We start from the raw sequence: 22,986 nt of genomic DNA, 5'->3' as shown, positions 1-22,986 counted from the left end.
CAGTTGCATCACTCCCCCTCCCATATTGCTGGATGCACAATTCAGTTGCATCACTCCCCCTCCCATATTTCTGGATGCACAACTCAGTTGCATCACTCCCCCTCCCATATAACTGGATGCACAACTCAGTTGCATCACTCCCCCTCCCATATTGCTGGATGCACAACTCAGTTGCATCACTCCCCCTCCCATATAACTGGATGCACACACTCAGTTGCATCACTCCCCCTCCCATATTGCTGGATGCACACACTCAGTTGCATCACACTCCCCCTCCCATATTGCTGGATGCACACACTCAGTTGCATCACTCCCCGCTATGCACACACCCAGCCGCACTCCCCTGTCTCGGTGCACACACTGAGCTGAGCCGCGCTGCGCTGGCCGGTCACGTGCCGCGGGCCGGGGACGGTTCCTCCCCTCCCCCCACTCCTGTCTCCAATGGCGGCGGCTTCGGGCGAGCGAGGGCAGAAAGGAGACGGGGAAAAGGACCGGCTGCCCGTCCGTGCACCGCCACAGGCCGCCGGGGCAGCTTAGCTGAGCGGCAGGGCGATCCCGCCGACCAGAACCAGGCGATCAGGTGAGGAACGCCCATTAAATATAAGTATCAGCGAGCGGGCCTCCTCCCCGGGGTTACAGCCAGCCCCGGCCCACACCGCACTCCCGGCCCCGCCATCAGGCCGCTGGGCCCGCGGCCTCCCTCCCTCCCTCCCGCTCGCTGCAGCCGCCATGTCGGTGCGGGGCCCGCGGGCCTGGGCCCGGGCCCCAGCGCAGCGTGTGTGAGGGGGAGGGGAGAGGCACCCATCAGCCCTGCTCCTGCCTCAGGGATGGAGAGGGAGGGCTCGGCTTCAGTCCACGCTTTGTGGAGGGGAAAGGCTGAGGGGAGGGAGGAGGGGATAGAGAAGTAAAGTGGAGGGGAAGGGGGAGCGTGGAGGAAAATGAGGGGGAGATTGGGGGATTGAAGTGAGGGGGAGATGGAGGAGGGGAGGGTGAAGGGGAAAGACGAGGGGAAGCGTAGAAGTAGGAGAGGGAGGAGGAAAGGGTGGCGGAGAAAAATGAGTGGGAAAGGGAGGGAAGTAGGGGAAAGAAGGGAGGGAGCGGAGATGTGTCGGGAGTGAGGTGGGGGAAATAGAAGGGAAGGAACTGAGGCATGTGGGGAGAAGGAGAGATCGTGGGGGGAGGGAGGCGTGTGGGGTAGGGAGGTGGGGGAAATAGAAGGGAGGGAGCGGAGGGGTGGGAGGGAAGAGATCGTGGAGGGAGGGAGAGTGCGGGGGAGGGTTTGTTGCACCTTATGTTTGGCATGATCGGGACATTCATGTAATTCCAGCAGCACCTCACTTACTGCTCGGCTAGCAGTATTCATAATTTCCACTGATCCTTGAAATTTCATCCTTTAAAAAGATCGAATTGATGAATTTTTTTTTAGGAAGAGAATAGGATTTTATTTTTGGGGTGGGGGTGGGGAGGATGTTGGGTTGTCAGTTGATTTTCAATTCCATAAATCTGCATGCATTTTGTTATTGCCCAGTGGATGTTTATGCTTTGCATGTATGGTTGGGAAGTTATGAAATTAGAAGCTTTTTACATATTGAAATGATTGTTAAATGTGGTGTTTATACCTGCAAGGGTCCTGCAGTCATAAAACTCTTTCTTGCATATATAAATAGTTGCCACTTTAAATAACACATATCTGGAAACATTTCTATGGAAATATTCAGCGTTTTCCATGAGATGTTGGTTTACTTTAGTAATAGTTAGACTGATGCCCACATTCCACCTTTTTTTAACTGGTTCTGTTTACAGGGCTGCCAAGTGTCTCGGTTCTTGTGACACGTAGATTCTAGACATATATTGGTTGCTTTTTCATGTGTTTCAGAAGATTATAAAAGCAGAGCTGTAGTGAAAATAACCATGCTCTCTACATCTTGTTCCAATCCAGGCCCACTGGGTTGCTGCTGCGATTTCAATGGAAGCATGTGGAGAAACAGCAACTTTGGGGTGCATACATTCCTTGCAAATGCGGGTAGATAGCCAAAAATGGGCATAAAGTACAGGGGAAGAGGTGTTAATTTTATTCAAGGTTAGGCACAGAGTACTTTCAGTAGTGAGCATCGAATTACAGAACGTACATTGTGTCAGCCGAGGCTCTGTAGCGCACTCGCCTTTGAGGCTATGGGATCAAGTCTCACTCGAGAGACTTGAGCACACAATCTACTGAGGCAGTGCTGCACTGTCGGAGGTGCGTCTTTCAGATGAGACATGAATCCGAGGCCCCCTCTACACACTCGGGTGGATGGAAAAGATCCTATTAGACTATTTTGAAGAAGAGCAGGGCCGCTGCTTTGAACTGCTCCAGTCCGTGAGGTGAAGGTACACTCTGTGCTGTCAGGGAGGGAGCTCCAGGATTTTGGCCCAGTGACGATGAAGGAACGGCGATATATTTCCACGCCAGGATGGTGTGTGACTTGGAGGGGAACTTGCAGGTGATGGTGTTTCCATGTGCCTGCTGCCTTTGTCCTTTTCGGTGGTGGCGGTAGAAGAAGCCTTGGTGAGTTGCTGCAGTGCATCTTGTAGATGGTACACACTGCAACCACGGTGTATCAGTGGTGCCAATATTTATTCCTCAATCAACGTGTAAATCAGATTATCTGGTTATCATCACATTGCTGTTTGTGGGAGCTTGCTGTGCGCAAACGAGCTTTCACGTTTCCTACATTACAACAGCAACTACACTTCAAAAAGTACTTCATTGGCTGTAAAGCATGTTGGGCTAGCTGGTGGTCTTGAAAAGCGTCATATAAATGGAAGTCTGCCTGCCACCAAACAGAGCATGTAGATTCATAAGGATTGAGAAAGACTTGAGATACTGGGACTTTTCGTATTGGAACAGAGAAGACTAAAGAGATTTGAGGTTTTTAAAAGTATGAAGGGCTTTGATGGGGTGAATAAGGAAAGACTACCTTGAGAGTGGTAAGATTTTTACTTTTGACTGGTGAGGGGAGAGGTTTAGAGAATTTTTAGAGCTGTTGGAGCATGGAATGCTTTACCAGCAGGAGTGGTTGACGCAGAGATCATTGCATCTTTTTAAGGGCAGAGTCGATAAACGTTTGGAGGAAGGTACAGGGCTGTAGAGAGGGAGAGAGAGAGAGAAAGAAAGAGAGTGCATGAGTGAGCATTAGTTTTATTTCCTCTAGTTAAGAGCGAGCACAAACATGATGGGCTGAGTGGCCTTGTCTGCTGTTAACCTATATGGTAAACCTCTATGCTTGCCCATATGCAGAGAACAACTTTTTTTTACTCTTTGGTTTCTGCTTGCTGGGGTGCCCAGTCTCAGTTCCTGTGGTTTTGTGACACGTGGATTTCATGTATAACAATTTTTAAGATAGCAAATGTAAGCAAAGTTTAAAAAAAAAATCACAACAGAGGTGCATCAGAGGGAATTCCCGGTTGTGCTGGTGAATGTGATGAGGAAATACTTGACACCCTATCCCTGGGATATTTATCCACCCACCCAGTAAAATCCAGCCTCTTGTTTTGATGCGAGAAATGCTGGGGGTGGAGAGGCACAGCTACTAATGCAGATCGAGTAAAGGTGCATGTTATTGGAAACAAACAAGCTTGTTTCGGGAAGTCTGAGTGAGGCACATTTTAAAAGGAGATTGGGCAATGGAGGAATGGATGTAAGAGAACAGAGAGCCATCCGTGGCTAACTAAAGAAATAAAGAACGGTATCCAATTTAAAAACAAGGGCATACAAAGTGGCCAAAACTAGTGGGAAGACAGATGACACAAAAAATGATTAAGAAAGGGAAGATAAACTATGAAAATAAACTAGCACAAAATATAAAAACAGATAGCAAGAGTTTCTATCGCTATATAAAAATGAAAAGAGTGGCTAAAGTAAATGTTGGTCCGTCCCTTTGAGGATGAGACTGGGGAATTAGTAATGGGGAACAGGGAGATGGCAGAAACTCTGAACAAATATTTTGTATCAGTCTTTACGATAGAGGGCACTAACAATATCCCAACAGTGGATAGTCAAGGGGCTATGGGCCGGGAGGGAGAGGAGAGGAGAGGAGAGGAGGAACTTATCACAATCACTAAGAAGGTGGTACTCATTAAGATAATGGGACTAAAGACAGATAAATCCCCTGGACCTGATGGCTTGCATCCTAGGGTGTTAAGAGAAGTAGCGGCAGGGATTGTGGATATATTGGTTTTAATTTACCAAAATTCCCTGGATTCTGGGGAGGTCCCAGCAGATTGGAAAACTGCAAATGTAACGCCCCTATTTAAAAAAAAAAAGAGGCAGACAAAAAGCAGGAACATATAGACCAATTAGCCTGACATCTGTGGTTGGGAAAATGTTGGAGTCCATTATTAAAGAAGCAGTAGCAGGACATTTGGAAAAGCAAAATTCGGTCAGGCAGAGTCAGCAGGGATTTATGAAGGGGAAGTCATGTTTGACATTTTGCTGGAATTCTTTGAGGATGTAACAAATAGGGTGGATAAAGGGGAACCAGTGGATGTGGTGTATTTGAACTTCCAGAAGGCATTTGACAAGGTGCCATATACAAGGTTACTACACAAGATACAAGTTCACGGGGTTGGGGGTAATATATTAGCATGGATAGAGGATTGGCTAACTTACAGAAAACAGAGAGTCAGGATAAATGGTTCATTCTCTGGTTGGTAACCAGTAATTAATGGGGTGTCGCAGGGATCAGTGCTGGGACCCCAATTATTTATAACCTATATTAACGACTTGGAAGAAGGGACTGAGTGTACCGTAGCCAAGATTGCTGACGATACAAAGATGGGAGGCAAAGCAATGTGTGAGGAGGACACAAAAAATTTGCAAAAGGACATAGGCTAAGTGAGTGGGCAAAAATTTGGCAGATGGAGTATAATATTGGAAAGTGTGAGGTCATGCTCTTTGGCAGAAAAAAAAAATCAAAGAGCAAGTTATTATTTAAATGGAGAAAGATTGGAAAGTGCTGCAATACAGTGGGACCTGGGGATACTTGTGTATGAAACACAAAAGGATAGTATGCAGATACAGCAAGTGACCAGGAAGGCCAATGGAATCTTGGCCTTTATTGCAAAGGGGATGGAGTATAAAAGCAGGGAAGTCTTGCTACGGTTATACAGGGTATTAGTGAGGCCACACCTGGAATACTGCGTGCAGTTTTGGTTTCCATATTTACAAAAGGATATACTTGCTTTGGAGGCAGTTCAGAGAAGGTCCATTAGGTTGATTCCGTAACTTCCTTCTGCGGTCTGGGTCCGTCCGGAGATGTGCGAGTACCAGATCCTAACGCTGAGGTGTTTTGGGGAGGTAGCGCCAAGCGGGAGATAGTAAGTCGGCAATCGGTTTTATGCTCCACCCGAATTTCCTTTCCATTGACCTCAAGGGAAACAGAAATTGGACAGAGGGTAAACGAGGCTGCCAATTCCCCATCGCCTGTTTAGAGATTTATTCCATCGTGTTGTACTTGGAGATGAGCTGAAGTGTAAGTTTGCCGTATGATTTGTCCCGAAGAAAGGTCCTGTTAAAATGCCCAAACCAAATCATCTGACTCGGGCTCCTGCTGTGTCCGGGAGAATATCCGTAAATGACAGGCAGGAAGAGACCAGCTAGTCCATCAAGCCTGGCCCACGCATCATGATACCTGGAGCATCACGACGAGACGCTTGCAACTCCGCTCTTCCCTGCAGCAGACATGTAATATTCCGGGAGAGGCAACAAATACCCTGAGGCAAAATAAATCTGGCCAATTTCTCTGTAATGTATGTACCTGTGAGCATGCTCACTGGCTTGTGGAGTTGTTGCAGGAGCCGGTGCCTCACAACTTGAGCCTCCTTCGGGAAATCCCCTCCGTGTCTTTCAATTCTGCGCGGAGGGGATTCCTGTATGGGCTACTCTTGCGCATTCTCCACTTTGCCGTCCTCGTCTACTGTCCGGACACGCCATATCGTACCATCTTGCCGTCTGGAGGAGGCGGGGGTCCCCGATGGAGTGCACTCTACGCGGGAGTCCTCGCACTATTTATCGGCGACTTGACCTGGAGGATGTTGCACGGGGCAGTCCCGTGCAATCGGTTCTTAAGTCGTTTCACGGACTCCCAGGCTGCCTGTAATTTCTGCGGTCTGCGGTCCATGTTTACGTGGAGTGTGAGAGGTTGCAGCGCCTGTTCCAATATTTGAAGGGGCTGCTCCTCAAATTCTGGTTGCACTTCAGTCCCACACTCCTGATCTTAGTCACCCTGTGAGGAGGAGAGCGGGCAGGTCGGCCTCCTCGTAGGATTGCTCCTGGGCCTGGCCAAGGTGGCCATTAACCAGTCCAGGCAGCGGGCAGTCGAAGGGGTCATTGAGCCCGACTGCCTGCCTCTCTTCCGTGGTTACGATCGCGCCAGGGTGTCCCTGGAGATGGAGCATGCGGTGTCCACCGGTGCGCTCACGGTCTTCCACGAGAGGTGGGCACCGGAGGGACTGGAGTGCATCACCCCCCCCCCCCCCCCCCCGGCAACCAAATTTTAATTTGATTTAAGTTACAGTTAAAGTTTAAATTGTTAATTTGTGGGTTCCAGTGCTCTTGCCAAAAGGAGGCATTCCATTTTAAGTTCTAACAAAATAGTTGCATTGTGAGTGGTCAGCCAGTCATGTGATATTCACAAGACTCAGTAAAACCCTGGTTAATTGAGTTCAGGTTCTCCACGGTGAGATGTGCAGTTCCTAACCTGGTGGAATAATTGGTAGGGTTTAGTTTGATTGTTCAACCTTTTCTGATAAACCAGTAGCAAACGTGTAACTATGAATTCTTAAGCAAAGAACCCATGAAGCAAACACACTCCAACCCCCTCTCCGTCGATCAAAACCAGCCCAGGAGAAGCTTCGTAACCCAGAGAGTGGTGAGAATGTGGAACTGGCTACCACAGGGAGTGGTTGAGGTGAATAGCACGGATGCATTTAAGGGTAAGCTGAATAAATACGCGGGGGAGAAAGGAATAGAAGGTTATGCTGATAGGGTTGAGATGAAGTAGGGGTGGGAGGAGGCTGGTGTGGAGCATAAAGGCCAGCACGGACCAGTTGGGCCAAATGGCCTGTTTCTGTGCTGTATATTCTATGCAATGTACGAGTACAGCTGGAATATTGCGGTGTTTTTTTTCCCCCTTTCTCCACCCTTGAGAGGCTGTCTTCCCGCTCCGTCAGCGCTCACAAGAATACAAGAGATAGGTGGGATCCTATCTCTGCAATGCCGTGTTCGATGTAGCCCTTACGACTAAAGGGATCAAGGGGTATGGAGAGAAAGCAGGAAAGGGGTACTGAGGTGAATGATCAGCCATGATCATATTGAATGGTGGTGCAGGGTCGAATGAACTTACTCCTGCACCTATTTTCTATGTTTCTATGAGGGGGTTGACTTATGAGGAAAGGCTGAGTAGATTGGGTCTCTACTCATTGGAATTCAGAAGAATGAGAGGTGATCTTATCAAGACGTATAAGATTATGAGGGGGCTTGATGAAGTGGATGCAGAGAGGATGTTTCCACGGATGGGGGGAGACTAGAACTAGTGGGCACGATCTTAGAATAAAGGGTCGCCCATTTAAAATTTGAGATGAGGAGAAATTTTTTGTGAGGGTTGTAAATCTGTGGAATTCGCTGCCTCAGAGAGCTGTGGAAGCTGGGACATTGAATCAATTTAAGACAGAAGTAGACAGCTTCTTAAACGATAAGGGGTTATGGAGAGCAGGCGGGGAAGTGGAGCTGAGTCCATGATCAGATCAGCCATGATCTTATTGAATGGCGGAGCAGGCTCGAGGGGCCATATGGCCTATTCCTGTTCCTATTTCTTATGTTGTTAATTTCAGGTATTCTGTTTTTGGTTGTCATGGAGGGTAAATTTGGGATATTTGTGCGCAATTTATTTACGATGAATGAAAAAGATTTGGCTTGTTAGGTTATTTGCGTTATTTTCAGAATCTTTGATTCTGATTTTAAGGCTCTTGCCTTTTGTGTCACGGCTTTTAATATATTTCACTTCTTGTCTCCTCCATGGCAACCCTTTTGATATGAGAAGCAAGGCACAGAGGTCAGTGAGTGTACAAACTACATGTTCCTGAAATTGGCCTCTGCATATAAACATAGTCAGAAGAAAATTGACTACTGTGGAGCACTACAGCTTTGAATTACTCCCAGTCGTTTAACATTCAGTACCTAGTTGTTGCCTTTAGGAAAAAAAGCTTTTTTTCTGCAATACTTCCTGTCATGGATTCCAAATTTAATTTACCTTTTAGAATGTTATTGTCTTGGTTTAAATCTCCATTTGGCAATATTTATAGTAATACATTAGTGGTTGCTGAATGGTGAAAGAAGCATCTGACGAAAATGCATCCTGTGTTTCTTTTATCCCCGTGTCAAAAGATCATCTATACTCGATCAAATATTTCTACCTTGTCATGACTAATAAGAGTCTGGTTTGATGGATTTCAATTTCTCATCATTAATTAGATCATGACCAGGGACACTGATCTATTGTAACCGAAAAAATAAATCCCATCGTTATTCCTTGGAATTCTGGGATTTTTACTAATAGGAACAAATAGAAAAAATAATTTTAAATGCTAATGGAATGTTCGACTTTATCTCAAATTGGCTGTAATACAAAGGGATGGAAATTATATTGGTTATATGAAGCTCTACTTGGACCATATTTAGACTACTGCGCTCAGTCTGAGCACTGTACCCCAGGAAGGATTTTTAAAAATATTCGTTCCTGGGATGTGGGTGCCACTAGCAAGACCAGCATTTATTGCCCATCCCTAATTGCCCTCGAGAAGGTGATGGTGGTGAGCCATCTTCTTGAATCGTTGCAGTCCTTGTGGTGAAGATGCTGTTTGGGAGGGAGTTCCAGAATTTTGACCCAGCAACAATGAAGGAATGGCGACATATTTCCAAGTCAGCATGGTGTGCGACTTGAGGGTAACTTGATGGTGATGGCTGCCTTTGTCTTTCTAAGTGGTAGAGGTCATGGGTTTTGGAGGCGCTGTCGAAGAAGCCGAGTAGCTGCAGTGCATCTTGTAGACACTGCAGCCAAATTGTGCCGTTGGTGGAGGGAGTGAATATTTAAGGTGGCGGATGGAGTGACAATCATGCGGGCTGCTTTGTCCTGGATGGTGTCGAGCTAATTAAGTGCCTTCTGTTGCCTAGGCCCCAAGCTCTGGAACTCCCTGCCTAAACCTCTCCGCCTCTCTCCCTCTCTTTCCTCTTTCAAGACGCTGCTTAAAACCTACCTCTTTGATCAAGCATTTGGTCACTGCGCTAATTTCTACTTGTGTGGCTTGGTGTCAATTTTTTAAAATCTCGTAATGCTCCTGTGAAGTGCCTTGGGACATTTCACTACGTTAACGGCGCTAAATAAATACAAGTTGTTGTTGTTGCACTCATCCAGGCAAGTGGAGAGTATTCCATCACACTCCTGACTTGGATCTTGTAGATGGTGGAAAGGCTTTGGGGAGTCAGGAGGTGAATTACTCTCTGCAGAATACCCAGCCTTTGACCCGCTCTTGTTGCCACAGTATTTATGTGGCTGGTCCAGTTAAGTTTCTGATCAATGGTGACTCCCAGGATGTTTCTAGGGAATTCGGCAATAGTAATGCCGTTGACTGTCAAGGGGCGGTGATTAGACTCTCCCTTGTTGGAGGTGGTCATTGCCTGGCACTAGTGTGGCACAAATGTTACTTGCCCAAGTCTGAATGTCGTCCAGGTCTTGCTGCATGCGGGCAGGGACTGCTTCATTATCTGAGGAGTTGTGAATGGAACTGAACACTGCAATCATCAGCGAACATCCCTACTTCTGACCTTATGATGGAGGAAAGATCATTGATGAAGCAGCTGAAGATAGTTAGGCCGAGGACACTGCCCTGAGGGACTCCTGCAGTGATGTCTTGGGGCTGATATGATTAGCCTCCAACAACCACAAACATCTTCCTTTGTGCTGGATATGACTCCAGCCAGTGCAGTTTTCCCCTGATTCGTTATGGTGCCATAGTGGTTATGTTACTGGACTAGTAATCTAGATGCCTGGGGTAATCCAGAGACGGCAGCTGTTGAATTTAAATTCCGTTAATTCCAGTATAAAAAGCTAGTATCAGAAATGGTGACCATAAAACTAGTGGCTTATTGTAAAAAAAAACTATGGTTCACTAACATTCTTTAGGGAAGGAAATCTGCTTTTCTTGTCTGGTCTATCATCCTCCTAGGCAGTCCCTCGAAACGAGGATGACTTGCTTCCACGTCGAAAACGGATGAGTTCACAGGTGTTTCAATGATATTCCGGATTCCGAACTACATCCTGAAGGGTGGAAGACGCCTGTGCGTGGATTTTTTTAACGTGTGGTGGCCGTTACACACCAGCCACCACACTGGCTTGACAGAGCCAGGTCTTGGACCAGTGGCAAGGATTAACCAAGACGACTGGAAACCAGCTCTGCTGCATGGACCTAGTGCGCGCACATATCGCAGTGTGGGCTGGCCCGTGCTGCTCCAGGGCCCCCCTCCTCTTGGCCCCAAACTTTCGTCTCTCCTGGGCCCCGATCACATCCCTCTGCAAACTCTTGCCACTCCTTCGTCGTTACCTCGTCGCTCCTGCTGCACCTGCCCACGCTGCAATCAGCCATTGCCCTCCTGCAGCAGCACGCGCTGCACCCTGCAGTGGCACACCGCTGCATGCTGCTCCCTCTAATGGCCCCAACCTGCTCATGGTTTTGCAGGCCGGGGTCAGGCTGCTGCATGCTGCTCCCTCTAATGGCCCCGGCCTGCTGATGGTCTTGCAGGCCGGGACCGTACCAATTTCTGGGCCGGGCTGCTGCACGCTGCTATATCACTCCAGACCCACAGCAATGTGGTTAACTGCCCTCTGTCATGGCCTAGCAAGCCACTTGGTTGTACCAAACCGCTGTGATATATTGGAGGAGTGCAGTGCAGCTTCACAAGAATGATACTTAGGCTTAAAGGGTTCAATTATGAGGACAGGCTGTATAGACTAGGCTTGTATTCCCTTGAGAATAGAAGAATAAGGAGGTGATCTAATTGAGCTGAATAAGATGATTGAATGGTAGGGTAGATAGAGAGAAACTATTTTCTCTGGTGGGAGAGTCCTGAACAAGGTGGCATAATCTTAAAGATTTAGCCATTCAGGGGTGATGTCAGGAGCACATCTTCACACACCGGGTGGTGGAAATCTGGAACTCTTTCTTCCCCACCCCCACCAGCCCCCAATTGAAAAACTGAGATTGATAGATTGTTAGATAAGGGTATTAAGGGTTGCAGAAGCTAGGTGGGTAGATGGAGTTAAGATACAGATCAGCCATAATTTAACTGGTTGAAAGGCCGACTCCTGTTCCTATGTTCCTAATATTTGGGTGATTGGATTCTGCAGTTCTATCCTTTTTGTAATTGGGCTTACTGGCTTATGGTGACTAAATAAATCAAATTCAGCTATTATATGGGTGCAATCATCATCTTGGAGCTTTCTTGGTATTTTGGGGTTTTTATTCTGTGATTCTTCCTTTTTCTGTGTAAGTTGTCAATTAATAGCCTTGAAGGTGACTTGGTGGTCTTTCAAAGTGGTCAGAGTTATTGTGGTATCTTGTTTTTATTCCAAAGTCTCCATGCTATCTGTAGTAATTGCAGAAGAAAAAGCTTATGATCCACAATCTTACCGTGAAAAATTGCTGACTTTAATTAGGGGTTACTGAGGCAAGCCATCCTTGATTTGCAAATTTCCAAATGCTGACCCCTCAACACTAAGTGATCCCAGGTTAGGAAATAGCTAAGCAGTAAACACCCATGTGTACCTACTAAACTGAAGAGCAAGAGCAAGACCATGACTCCTGCAATAATGAGCTGTCTACATTCGGTCCACCTATACTGAACATGGGAATTGTCTTTATTGCTACTCAAATCAGTTGCAGCTACTATATTTGAAAAGGGAAAGAATTTTATACTGCACAAAATATAGGCTACAAACTCCAGAATTTGCTGGAGTGGGGCATGTTGCAGCACGTCCCATCAGTTCGACTTTTTTCCTCACCCTTCAGCTCAATTCTTTTTGTGCTGGAAGTGTGAGCTGGTAATGCTCAGTATAAAACTTTAAAAATATTACATTTTGTTTTGTGTTCTCTTTTTTAAATAAAAAATTTGACCTTTGGAAGGAACCTGCCTTATACCTGACCAGTAACACACTGCTCTACTGCTGCTGGTAACTTCAAGTGGCATGATGAGTGCAACAGGATATCTGTGACCTTGGTGAAAGACAAGACCAACAGTCTATCTCCTCAGCCAATCAGATTTAAAGATTTAGAAAGAACAGACAAAGGGCCCAAAATTGTCCAGGAGTTGCTCTGTTTTTTTGGAGCAACTTGATTTTTCTGGAGTATTTTAAAAATCCCCATTTTGCACATTCAATTTGTGCCAGTGTAAGTGAGTTAGTTAGGATTTTTTTTAGTTTTGTTTAATTGTGTTCAAAAGGGGGCGTTACCAGCCACCTATGCCTGTTTTGACTACTTAAGCCAATTTGGACAGCTAATAGTTGCTCCAAACTAACTTAGGCCAGCGTATGTGGCTGCACAGAAAACCCTTGCAGAGAGTTAAGAAATCAGTGCAGGTAGGTATTTAATGTCTTGACTTAAAGAATGTGAGTAGGATCAAACAGGACATCATATGACTAACTTCGCAAAGTTAATTTACTATACAACAGAAGTATTCATGGAAGTTGAAACTACAAAAATAAAAGTAGAGACAAAACATATTGACATTTTTTCAAAATATCCAAATAAAAAATAGAAGTACCCCCTACTCGTAATTCTTATGTAGGGAAGTATTTTCATCAACAGGGTTAAGGAAAGTCTTGAGTAAAATTACTGGCTACACAGTTATCATCGCCCCCCCCCCCCCCCCCCCTCCAATGATGGATTTCAAAATAGACAATTCTACCTGAACCTTGCATGGCAATGTCTTCAAGTTGTGTGTAGAATATAATGCAGGCAGCCAACAAAAGAACCAAGTGCTTTAGAAGAAGGCAGGCTTCTCTTGTTACTGTGCGGCAAGCCACTCGGCCCGGGATAGAGGTGGGACTCATCAGGTCCCACGTTGCAGCACGCATCATCATCATCATCGGCAGGAGCTACTGTGCATGCGCGAACACTAATGCGCACGTGGACAGCTGCCGGCATTCTTTCATGTGCAGGGCCCTAGCTCCGCCCCCCCCCCCCCCAAAATGGAATCACCGCGCCAAGCCCCGGGAGAGTCAGCAGAGCGGCCAGGATCCAGGGACATCTTTTTGTTGCTGTTTTGAGCCTAGAAAGTCGGCACATCTCACTTGCGTATGCCGAAAAAACAGGTGGGCCAAATTTGGGCCCATAGGATGAAGGAAATAGAATGAATTCGAGTCAAATCAGATACAAAAAGGGACGGCGGGGGGAGCAAGATTGGAATAAGAGACAGATAAGAAAAGATAGAATAAAAATTAGAATTTAATTTTTTTTAAAACTCTTAACAGTTTACTATCTGTAAAAACGAGACTCCACAGTTTCAATTGTTCCCTTTCTGGGTTGGAAAGGTTGAGTTGTATGACAGGAACATAAATCTAGTCATTAAAAAGGTATACTTGCACTATTGAGTACCAGCTCTAACTTTTTGTGGTGCTTTCATTGCCAATTTATGTGCAAATGCAGCCATTTCTTGATACTCATGAGCTGCTATTTCCACGAGGCCAACAGTGGCCCGACGATAATTGTCAAACAACTTGTGATGATTCATGGTATATCTTCCTCGCCATAAGTTGATGGACGATTTACACACTAAACGTGTATTTTTGGCAGTACCTTCTGGCCCATACTAATTTTAGTTGAAGATGTGAATTTGCTCTTTGCTTGTCATTTGCTGGTGCTTAGTAAGAAAGTAAGAGCTAGTCTGCTACAATTTTGTAATGATTTTTTAATGCTCAGTATGAAACTCTTAAAATATTACATTGTGTTCCCTTTTTTGAAAAAAAAACTTGACCTTTGGAAGAAACCTTCCTTGTACCTGACCAGTAACACATTGCTCCATTGCTGTTGGTAATTTCAAGTGACTGGTTGGTTATAACATTGTTGCGTGATGGAGTATCTCAATATGGTTTAACAAATTCACATTTTCAATGTCAACGCTAGGAAGTTTTCCGTTTGTTGAACATGCATTTCAGGAGATATAGAGCTTTCACGGTTTATAATTTTATTTGATCCCCTGTACAATAGTGCCTTGTAAGATACTCTAGCCTATATATTATCCTATTTACTGGAACCTCTATTGTTAGACACTGGAGTTTTGTTTAGAAAGGTACAAATGCTTGCAGTTACACCGTGCTTCGACTCCTGCATCTGCAAAAACTGGCATGTTATCTTCGTAATTTATAACTTTTTGGGATGTTCACATTTTGATAATTTCATGTCAGTTTCTGTTCCTTACTATGGAACATTGGTGAGTTGGAACATAGATCTAATTAAACTTTAAAAATTTTAAAGACATTTTATTAATTACTTCGATTACTATTGTAACCAGGGCAAACAAATTGGAATCGGCCTAGCTGCTTACAGTTCTGTTGCTTCATGTCTTTGGCATGACACTAGTTTACGCACACTTTCAATAAGTTTTATTGTAGTTAGTAAGATGGGGGGACGACTAAATGTCAGTGCTGCAGAATGAATTAAATGAACTATTTTGACACTCCACAAGTATTATTCTTGGATAAGAATTAAAATTGGATGAGGATTAGAATTAGGCTGCAGAGTAAAACGTCTCACCTTTTGTCCCTCTTCTGGCTTATTTGATTCAGGCCTCCAAATTTTTGATTGGATTGTATGTCCGGTAGGAATCACATTTGGGATCCTTCAGTCAAGCAGAGTCAGGGAAATCATGTTTAACAAATTTGCTGGAGTTCTTTGAGGATGTAACGTGCAGGGTGGATAAGGGGGAAATCAGTGGATGTGGTGTATTTGGATTTCCAGAAGGCATTCGATAAGATGCCATATAAAAGGTTACTGCACAAGATAAAGTTCACGGGGTTGGGGGTAATATATTAGCTTGGATTGAGGATTGGCTAACTAACAGAAAACAGAGAGTCGGGATAAATGGGTCAATTTGCAGTTGACAAAAGGTAACTAGTGGAGTGCCCCAGGAATTGGTGCTGGGGCCTCAACTATTTACAATCTATATTAATGACTTGGATGAAGGGACCGAGTGTAATGTAGCCAAGTTTGCTGATGATACAAAGATGGTTTGGAAAGCAAGTTGTGAGGACACAAAACATCTGCAAAGGGATATAGACAAGCTAGTGAGTGGACAAAAATTTGGCAGATGGAGTATAATGTGGGAAAGTGTGAGGTTATCCACTTTGGCAGAAAAAATAAAAAAGCAAATTATTATTTTAACGGAGAAAAATTACAAAATGCTGCAGTACAGAGGGACCTGGGGGTCCTTGTGCATGAAACACAAAAATTTAGCATGCAGGTACAGCAAGTAATCAGGACAGCAAATGGAATGTTGGCCTTTATTGCAAAGGGGATGGAGTATAAAAGCAGAGAAGTCCTACAACTGTACAGGGTATTGGTGAAACCACACTTGGAGTACTGCGTATAGTTTTGGTCTCCTTTATTTAAGAAAGGATATACTTGCATTGGAGGCAGTTCAGAGAAGGTTCACTAGGTTGATTCCAGAGGTGGAAGGGGTTAACTTATGAAAATAGGTTGAGTAGGTTGGGCCTATACTCATTGGAGTCCAGAAGAATGAGGTGATCTTATTGAAATATATAATGAGGGGGCTCGACAAGGTGGATGCAGGGAGGATATTTCATAGGGGAAACTAAAACTAGGGGGCACAATTTCAGAATAAGGGGTTGCCCATTCATATCTGCGATGAGGAGGAATTTCTTAAGAGTTGTCAATCTGTGGAATTCTCTGCTGTAGAGGCTGGGTCATTGAATATATTTAAGGCGGAGATAGACAGATTTTTGAGCGATAAGGGTTATGGGGAGTGGGCAGGGAATTGGAGCGGAGTCCATGATCAGATCAGCCATGATCTTATTAAATGGCGGAACAGGCTCGAGGGGCGAAATGGCCTACTCCTCCTATTATGTTGAGATCTGAAGTGAGAGATACCTTCATTTTGTTAGTCTGGACTAGGAACAGGCTAACTAATTACATCACTCAATTCTGTAAAACTTTTGATTTCTAAAATTGTTGGAAAATGCTGCAGGTAATTATGCTAGATAATTTGTTTTATGTGACCCATTTTATCCCTAAAAGTTCCTTCGTTGAGTTCAGCTGACTCAGTTTCAGCGTGGATATGGATTAAATGATAAACCTCTCTGGAAAGCTTATTTCACTGGATAAACTTGCTAAATTGCGGGGGAGTCAATCCCTTCAATTTAAAATATTGTGGGAAACATTAATAGCTTATGGCTAAGTACAGCTTCAAGTACATTTTATTTAGTTTGCTATGATTTTTTTTCTCATCACATTTCAATTCTTTTTGATGATTTTTCAGAAACATTTCCACAGTACTGCTGCACTCTCTTGGGTGCATGTAAGGGGAGGGGTTTGATTTATTCTTCCTAGAGATCAGAGTGGGATAAAAACATTGTCTGTATCTGATAGTTATGGGTCTACATTAAACCTTTTGAGTAATGTGGAACAAATGCTTAGTGGCTAAAGGTTCTCATGAGGATAGCTAGAGTGGGAAATCAAAACAAATCATACTGGTGCAGTAAGAGTACTTTTTAAAGTTTGAAGTTGAGGTTTGTTTCAGGGATAAAATAAAAGCAGGTTTATTTTGAGTGTACATATATTACCAAAAATATAAATATTGATAAAAACAAATATATGCCCCTCCCCCATTACAGAACAAGATACTTAGCTGATTTTTTTTTTAATGTCAATTTTGTGGCACCATTTGGACAGACTCTAGTACATCCTTCCTGCTAGGCCACTTTAGTGACCTACATTATGGTGAATGTCTGGAGCTATCCGAGAAACAGCAAGGAGGCGTGACTTCAAACCTGCCTGCCAGCTGTTTTGGAGTGAGTTGACCTCTGAAAGTGCACTAAAGCTTGTTTTGCAAGATACATAGGGTAGACTTTACAGAAATTAATTCAAGTAGGGTTGAGATTTATGGTGTTTTTGTTTGATTTGTGATGGGAGAAGTTCTCTCTGACTCAACTCGGAAATCGAATGAAAGCTGATTGGCTGGTGGCTTGTGAGAAGGAACCTTGGAAAGTAGTGCCGATTCAGAAATAATCCTAAGCAAATGAACCGGTATTGCTTGCATGTATGTGGTACTAGGTTGGCACAACAATGTATAAATATTAAGTGTCAACTGTGAAGCTTGGTTGATTCTCCATTTCCATTGAGAATTGTGCTGTATCGTCTATACTGAAAAGCTTTTTTGAGACCTGCAGTGAGACCTTTTTCAGTTTTTCTTAAAAAAAATATAAAATAACATGCTAATTTGTTAGCTTGTTTTTGAATTTTCCTGACCCCCTTCCTTGAAGTTTCACTATCCTTCTGAAAAAAAATTGTAGTTATGTTTGTTCTGTTCCTCTTGTTTCAGAAAAGATAACTGAATTCAACCAGTGTTGAACCTACAAGGCAAAGCTGAATTCAACCAGTGTTGAACCTACAAGACAAAGCAGTTGAGGTCAGGAAAATCAAGATCAATCGGTGTTAAAGCTACATGCAAAACTGTTGCTGTCAAATGATCAAGATGCCTACATTTATGTCTATTCCTGGGGGTAGCATTCCTCTACATTACTCTTTGATTTAGATATCCAGGCAGTGTGCACAGCATTGTATAGAAGCGTCTCCTGTGATTCTCAAAAATTCCATTACTGTCATTGACTTCTTGCATCAGGGTTTCTCCCTTGGCTCTTAAGAATAGGTTTTACGCTTGGAGGTGCCAAGGGTTTTTGGTAGAACAGAAAGCATTTGTCATTGAGGTTGAACATGCCTGTCCCCATCTGTAGTACAGCTGAGCATTGTCTGTTCTATAGACAAATTATCGAACATATGCCAGAATATTAGCTGTGGCAAGCGGACTTTCTTATTCTTTGCTCATTCTGGAATAGTTGGAGTCATTATCTCTGCAGATACCTACATTCCTGCCCTACTGTGGAACTATACTTCCTATGGATCTATACCTAATGGGTGTAGATGATCAACAGTCTCTCTCTTTCCAATTGGGGAAACATTGCATACAACTTATCAATGATCTAACTGTGTGTTCTTGACATCTTCCACCAAATACAGCAGTTGGTGCAAATCAAACCATTCACTAGTTTGGCCATCTCGTGTATCCTGGTGATGCTGTTGCAGCTGGCACTGGGGCATCAGTTAATAGAGCTTGGATATCTAGCCTCAGGATCAGAGTCTCCATTGATGGATTTGCTGTATTGCCCCTGCCACTGTTGGCTTGAACAAGCATCACTTTCAAGTGTCCATAGGTATGGACACATTTTGCTGAACAGAATGCCTCTGGCAGTGTTTCCTCATGTTATTGCTACTTTGACCTGCACTTTAATAGTTACTGATTCCGTCTATATTGGAGGCCCTTGCATTCCATGAGCCTTAGTCCATCAACAGTGCCTCCTTGCAAAAAAGTATCCTGAGCTGATTTAGTCTTCGACAAAGTACTTTGTCCTTTTTGTTTTACCTTCCAGCTGGTAAGCAGCAGTAGCAACCAAAGGAAGTATTTGGTTAACATTCTGCTGCACGTTATAACTGGCAAGGGTCACTTCAGTAAGTGTTAATGGCTCATAAGGAGAAAAAATATAGCATTCAATAATGTTTTTCCTTTATTTGGCACGGTATCTTTACTGTTCTGCCTGTCCATGGTGCTAGATGAGTCTTGTTCTTCAGTGTAGTTTTGCTTTGTGAGTGAATGCAAATTAAGAGGAACAGTGAACCTTTGGGGAGGTATATCTCTAGGTTTCAGAATGATGCATACAAGTTGGTGTAGATTTGTACCAACATCCTTCAGCCTCATTCTGCACACTCTTGCTCAGCCTCAGCTATCCTGCAAAGCATTGTAGGATACTTATAATTGCTGTGGAAAAGTCAGCAAACCTTCTCTGGAGAAATCACTTCTTCAAGTTTCTTGATACTTGGTTTTGAAGGGGATGTATGATGACAGCATCGGTGCTATCTTGGTTAAGCTTATGTCTGACAGCCATGTGTCGCTGGATAGTAAATGAATGAAGGAAATTGATATTGTATAGATCTTTTTATTCAGTAAATGTGATTTGGTATCAAAACCTAATATGGAAGATAGTTCCTAAGAGGTTACAACATGGAAAAAGGCTATTTGGCTCAACCTGTCAGTGTTGGCGTTTACCCTTCACATGAGCAAACATTTACCCATACTGTTTCCATATTCCTTCAGTCCTTTCTCCTTCATCCACCTATCTAATCTCATCTTGAATGTTGACACCATTTCTACCTCAATACTAACCCTGGAAATGAATTCCAGAGCCTCTCAACTCTGCGTAAAGAACTTTCTCCTGCCCTCTTGCATTTCATTGTGTGTGGAGAATGGCCCTTATTCTTGACTCCAACTACTGGGTCAGAGTCAAAGTTCAAAAACAATCCTGTTTTTAACCTTGTACTCCCATCACTTTCCACTTCTATTAATTTGGATGTGATGAGCTATAGTGCAACTAATTCTGACACACTTGTGCAGACACTTGCACTCACGCTTTCTGCTGATTTCTCGAAGGCAGTGGCTCGTACTGTTGTGATTCTGCAGGCACTGAGTCTTCTAATACTGCAGTCAGCAGTTAATTTTAATGTGTGAATCTAGATGATGTGCATTGGTGGCCATTCAGTTGTAGGAACATTGCATCTTTCCAATTGTGGGAACACTGTGGCTAGGCTAATTCTGTTCTTCTCCACCACAACTTCTCCTTTCAATGTAATTATACTTACAGGGGTCACTGGGTAATGATGAGTAGGAACTGTAGCTGCCAATGTGTTTTTCTCCTAGTCCAAGGACACAAGATAATTAATTGTAGGGTTGCTGAGATTAACTGCAGAATAGGCGTCAAATGTTTCTGTAGCGCTTACTGCACCATGTGTTTTATTGATGCACTGAACTATTGGAGTGCTTATGATTGATTTTATAAAACTGATGGGTATAAAGCAGCCTAGGTTCAAAATTATAGATTGAGGATCTAACTTTAATAGAGAACTGAGAATTGAAATATTGAATTGTAATTGTTCCTGGTGTATAATATTTGGCGATGGTATTAGCAATCATCCAAATGAGAGGTGATTAAACTAGGAAACCCTGCTTCCTGGAAATAAGGTCTTCCACCGTGGAGTGGAAAAACTGATTGCCTGGCTCCCCTAGTCTGAATTTCGCATTTTGTTCGTCAAAAAAACAGAAATATTCATGGGCCTAATGGAGAAATTCGTAACCAGCACTAGAGCAAAGTACTTGATGGGAGTTGTCTTGAGACATCTGGGGGCAGGGGAGTGATAAGAGACACTGGAATAGCATTTGATATCTCAAAAGGATTTCACTATGATTGCTTGGAATTGGTAAAAATAATGTCTGGCTTGGCCGAGCCCAAGTGATCTGGCGTGTGCCAAGGGCTAAATGTTGGCAATTGTACTTGGAGTAGATTGGGTTTAATTTTAAGCATATTTTGCTTCGAGGAATTGTTGTTTGTGTATGGGGAGGTGAGGGGGGCGGGTGGAGAGGGGGAATGTTAGCAGCTTTTGACTAAATTGCAGTACATTTTGGAGTCTTACGGCTTAAAGTGAATGCACATTTTTCTTGGCCTGTAAATGGTTCTAAACTTTACATGACCTGATGAAATACACAGATTGAATTTGAACTTTTGTGACGACCCATAATGTCATTTTACTTTGAGGTGTAACGATTTAATTGATCAAATATTTTTGTTAAGCAGTATGTGCACTGTCACAGTTCAAATGTTTCCTTTTGTATCATTTTTAAGCCCTTGCATGGTGCTATGAGACTAGTTTCCCATCTGCCTATGAACTAATGTAACATTTCAATAACTTTAATGCTCAGTTTCATGAAACATTGAGTTCCATTTAATAATGAGCATGCTCTGAGCTATCCATTTGTCCTGCCTTCAGGTCTGCAAGAAAGCATATGCCATCTCTACAACTTAGTGAAGCTTTTTATAAGCCATTTCTGGTAGTAATACTAGCTTCTATTTCTATTTTCATATTTTTCCCCCATCAATTTTGATACATATTTGCCATATCGCATTATCTGTTGAGCAAAAGGGAATTTAATTGGGGTTATATTAATTTTGTAACAATCACATTTGCAGTGTAAATGCCTAAAACAAAATAAGTCTCGTATCACAATAGTGCAGTTTAAAAAAAACCTATTTCCGTATTTTCAGTGAATTCTGTTCACTTGAGTTCCTGCCTTTTTTAAATTTCTTATGTACTTTATTTTTTCACCAGTTTTCCTCAATGAACGAGTTGCTGGGATACAATTCCATGTTTGACAGTTCTCCCTAATGTATGTTATTTAATTTGCCATTATTTACATGGGAGGTTTAATGGTGAATGAAGGCAAGTGTGTTGATGGGTTATTAAAGCTGAAGTCCTTGTACACTCTCACCAATAGCAGGGGGTTACTAGATAGGAATGAGTAGGAACCATTTCCTTCTTTGACCTCACTAACCTAGGGGTGCTGAACTAAATTGTAGCATTACTCTTCCCACTCACATTACCGGATGGTACCTGGCACCTTCCTGTTTGTATGGACCAGCTACTTGTGTAAATCCATCAAGCATCACGAGATCTCCCTACTGGCTTAAACTTTTTCAGCAGAAGTTTCTTGATCACCACAGAATTTTCTGCCTCTGAGCAGATGGCGAGGTATTTTTCCACCCCCGCTACAGGAAGTCTTGTTGGTGAATCACTCTTGTGTTCCACCTAGGACCAACTCAAGAGTTCATAAGTTTGGGAGTATGTTGCATTGTTGCCATCTCTGGTGGGAAGGATGTGTAGATTGGTCGAACCAAGGGTGGGAAATGACAAATTAGGAATCTCCCCAAGAGCAGCTGCTTCTGGAAAGGCTTGAATTTAATCCAGTGGCTGCTAACTGCCAAAAAGTGAATTATTTACTTCCTCTAGTCCTTCAATCCCAACTAAAGTGGTTAATGAGATTGCTAAATCAGTAATGGACTTCCATTATTCAATTTTTCATGTTATCCTGGTTTTTAGTCTTTGTTTTGCCATATTCTAGTAAAGAAAATTTGGTATTGCGTATAAATCTAGTGAAAATGTTGAACCCTATTGGAGGATCTAGGAATGCACTGCAATTAATATCTGAAATATGTCATGCTTTTTATCTGTGCAGGAGTCCGAGTGGATGTCTTCATGGATATTGTTGATATATTTAACCCCTTGATATCCACCGACCACTTGGATGACACTCTGATTTTAGAGCCAAACTTAGAAAGTGAAGTTTGTGATGATTGTGGCACAGAAGCAGACATCCTGGGAGGTTCTTTCAGAAACATGCTGAGTGACAAAGATCCTATGCTAGGATCTGCTAGTGCTCAGTTCAGCCTGCCCTTTTCAGATAATGAAGATGGCAACTTTCAGCTAACTTGCTCAACAGGTAGGTCTGACTTACTTTTTGGCTCCTGTGCCTGCAAAAGCAATGTGGGCTAATGTCGCCATTTAGTACTTGTATGAGTGGGTGGGCAGGGTTCTCCCGTGGCAGATCTCCCCACCGAGCTTTCCGCTTGCACAGTGCCGAAGAATCTCTAAAGCCATGTCTGGGTCTTCAGGGGATTGTTAACCGTTTTACATTGTGGGGAAAAAAAATCTGCCTTTACTCTAGCCAGTTTTTTTTAAAACAACAACTAGATGGATGCAAGAGTAGAGAACTGCTATTGC

General features: G+C 43.4%; 1 protein-coding gene across 4 annotated transcripts in view; it reads left to right on the top strand.

Moving 5' to 3' along the window:
• The first annotated feature begins 373 nt into the window (after positions 1 to 373).
• Positions 374 to 22,986, top strand: part of phf3 (PHD finger protein 3) — a 142,399-nt gene continuing 119,786 nt past the window's right edge. Inside the window, exons 1-3 of one of the 4 annotated variants that reach the window (XM_070884865.1) lie at positions 374 to 580; positions 17,648 to 17,734; positions 22,442 to 22,705. In XM_070884865.1, coding sequence (XP_070740966.1) covers positions 22,462 to 22,705 — 244 coding nt within the window. In that variant the 5' untranslated portion in view covers positions 374 to 580; positions 17,648 to 17,734; positions 22,442 to 22,461. The remainder of the gene's footprint in view (positions 581 to 17,647; positions 17,735 to 22,441; positions 22,706 to 22,986) is intronic. The other 3 variants (XM_070884866.1, XM_070884867.1, XM_070884868.1) reach the window with 3 other exon arrangements.

Source organism: Pristiophorus japonicus, chromosome 7, assembly GCF_044704955.1.
Source record: "Pristiophorus japonicus isolate sPriJap1 chromosome 7, sPriJap1.hap1, whole genome shotgun sequence".
In the NCBI taxonomy this organism is placed as follows: domain Eukaryota; kingdom Metazoa; phylum Chordata; class Chondrichthyes; family Pristiophoridae; genus Pristiophorus; species Pristiophorus japonicus.
Note: the sequence above shows the minus strand (reverse complement) of the source record. Positions and strands in the feature narration are given on the sequence as shown.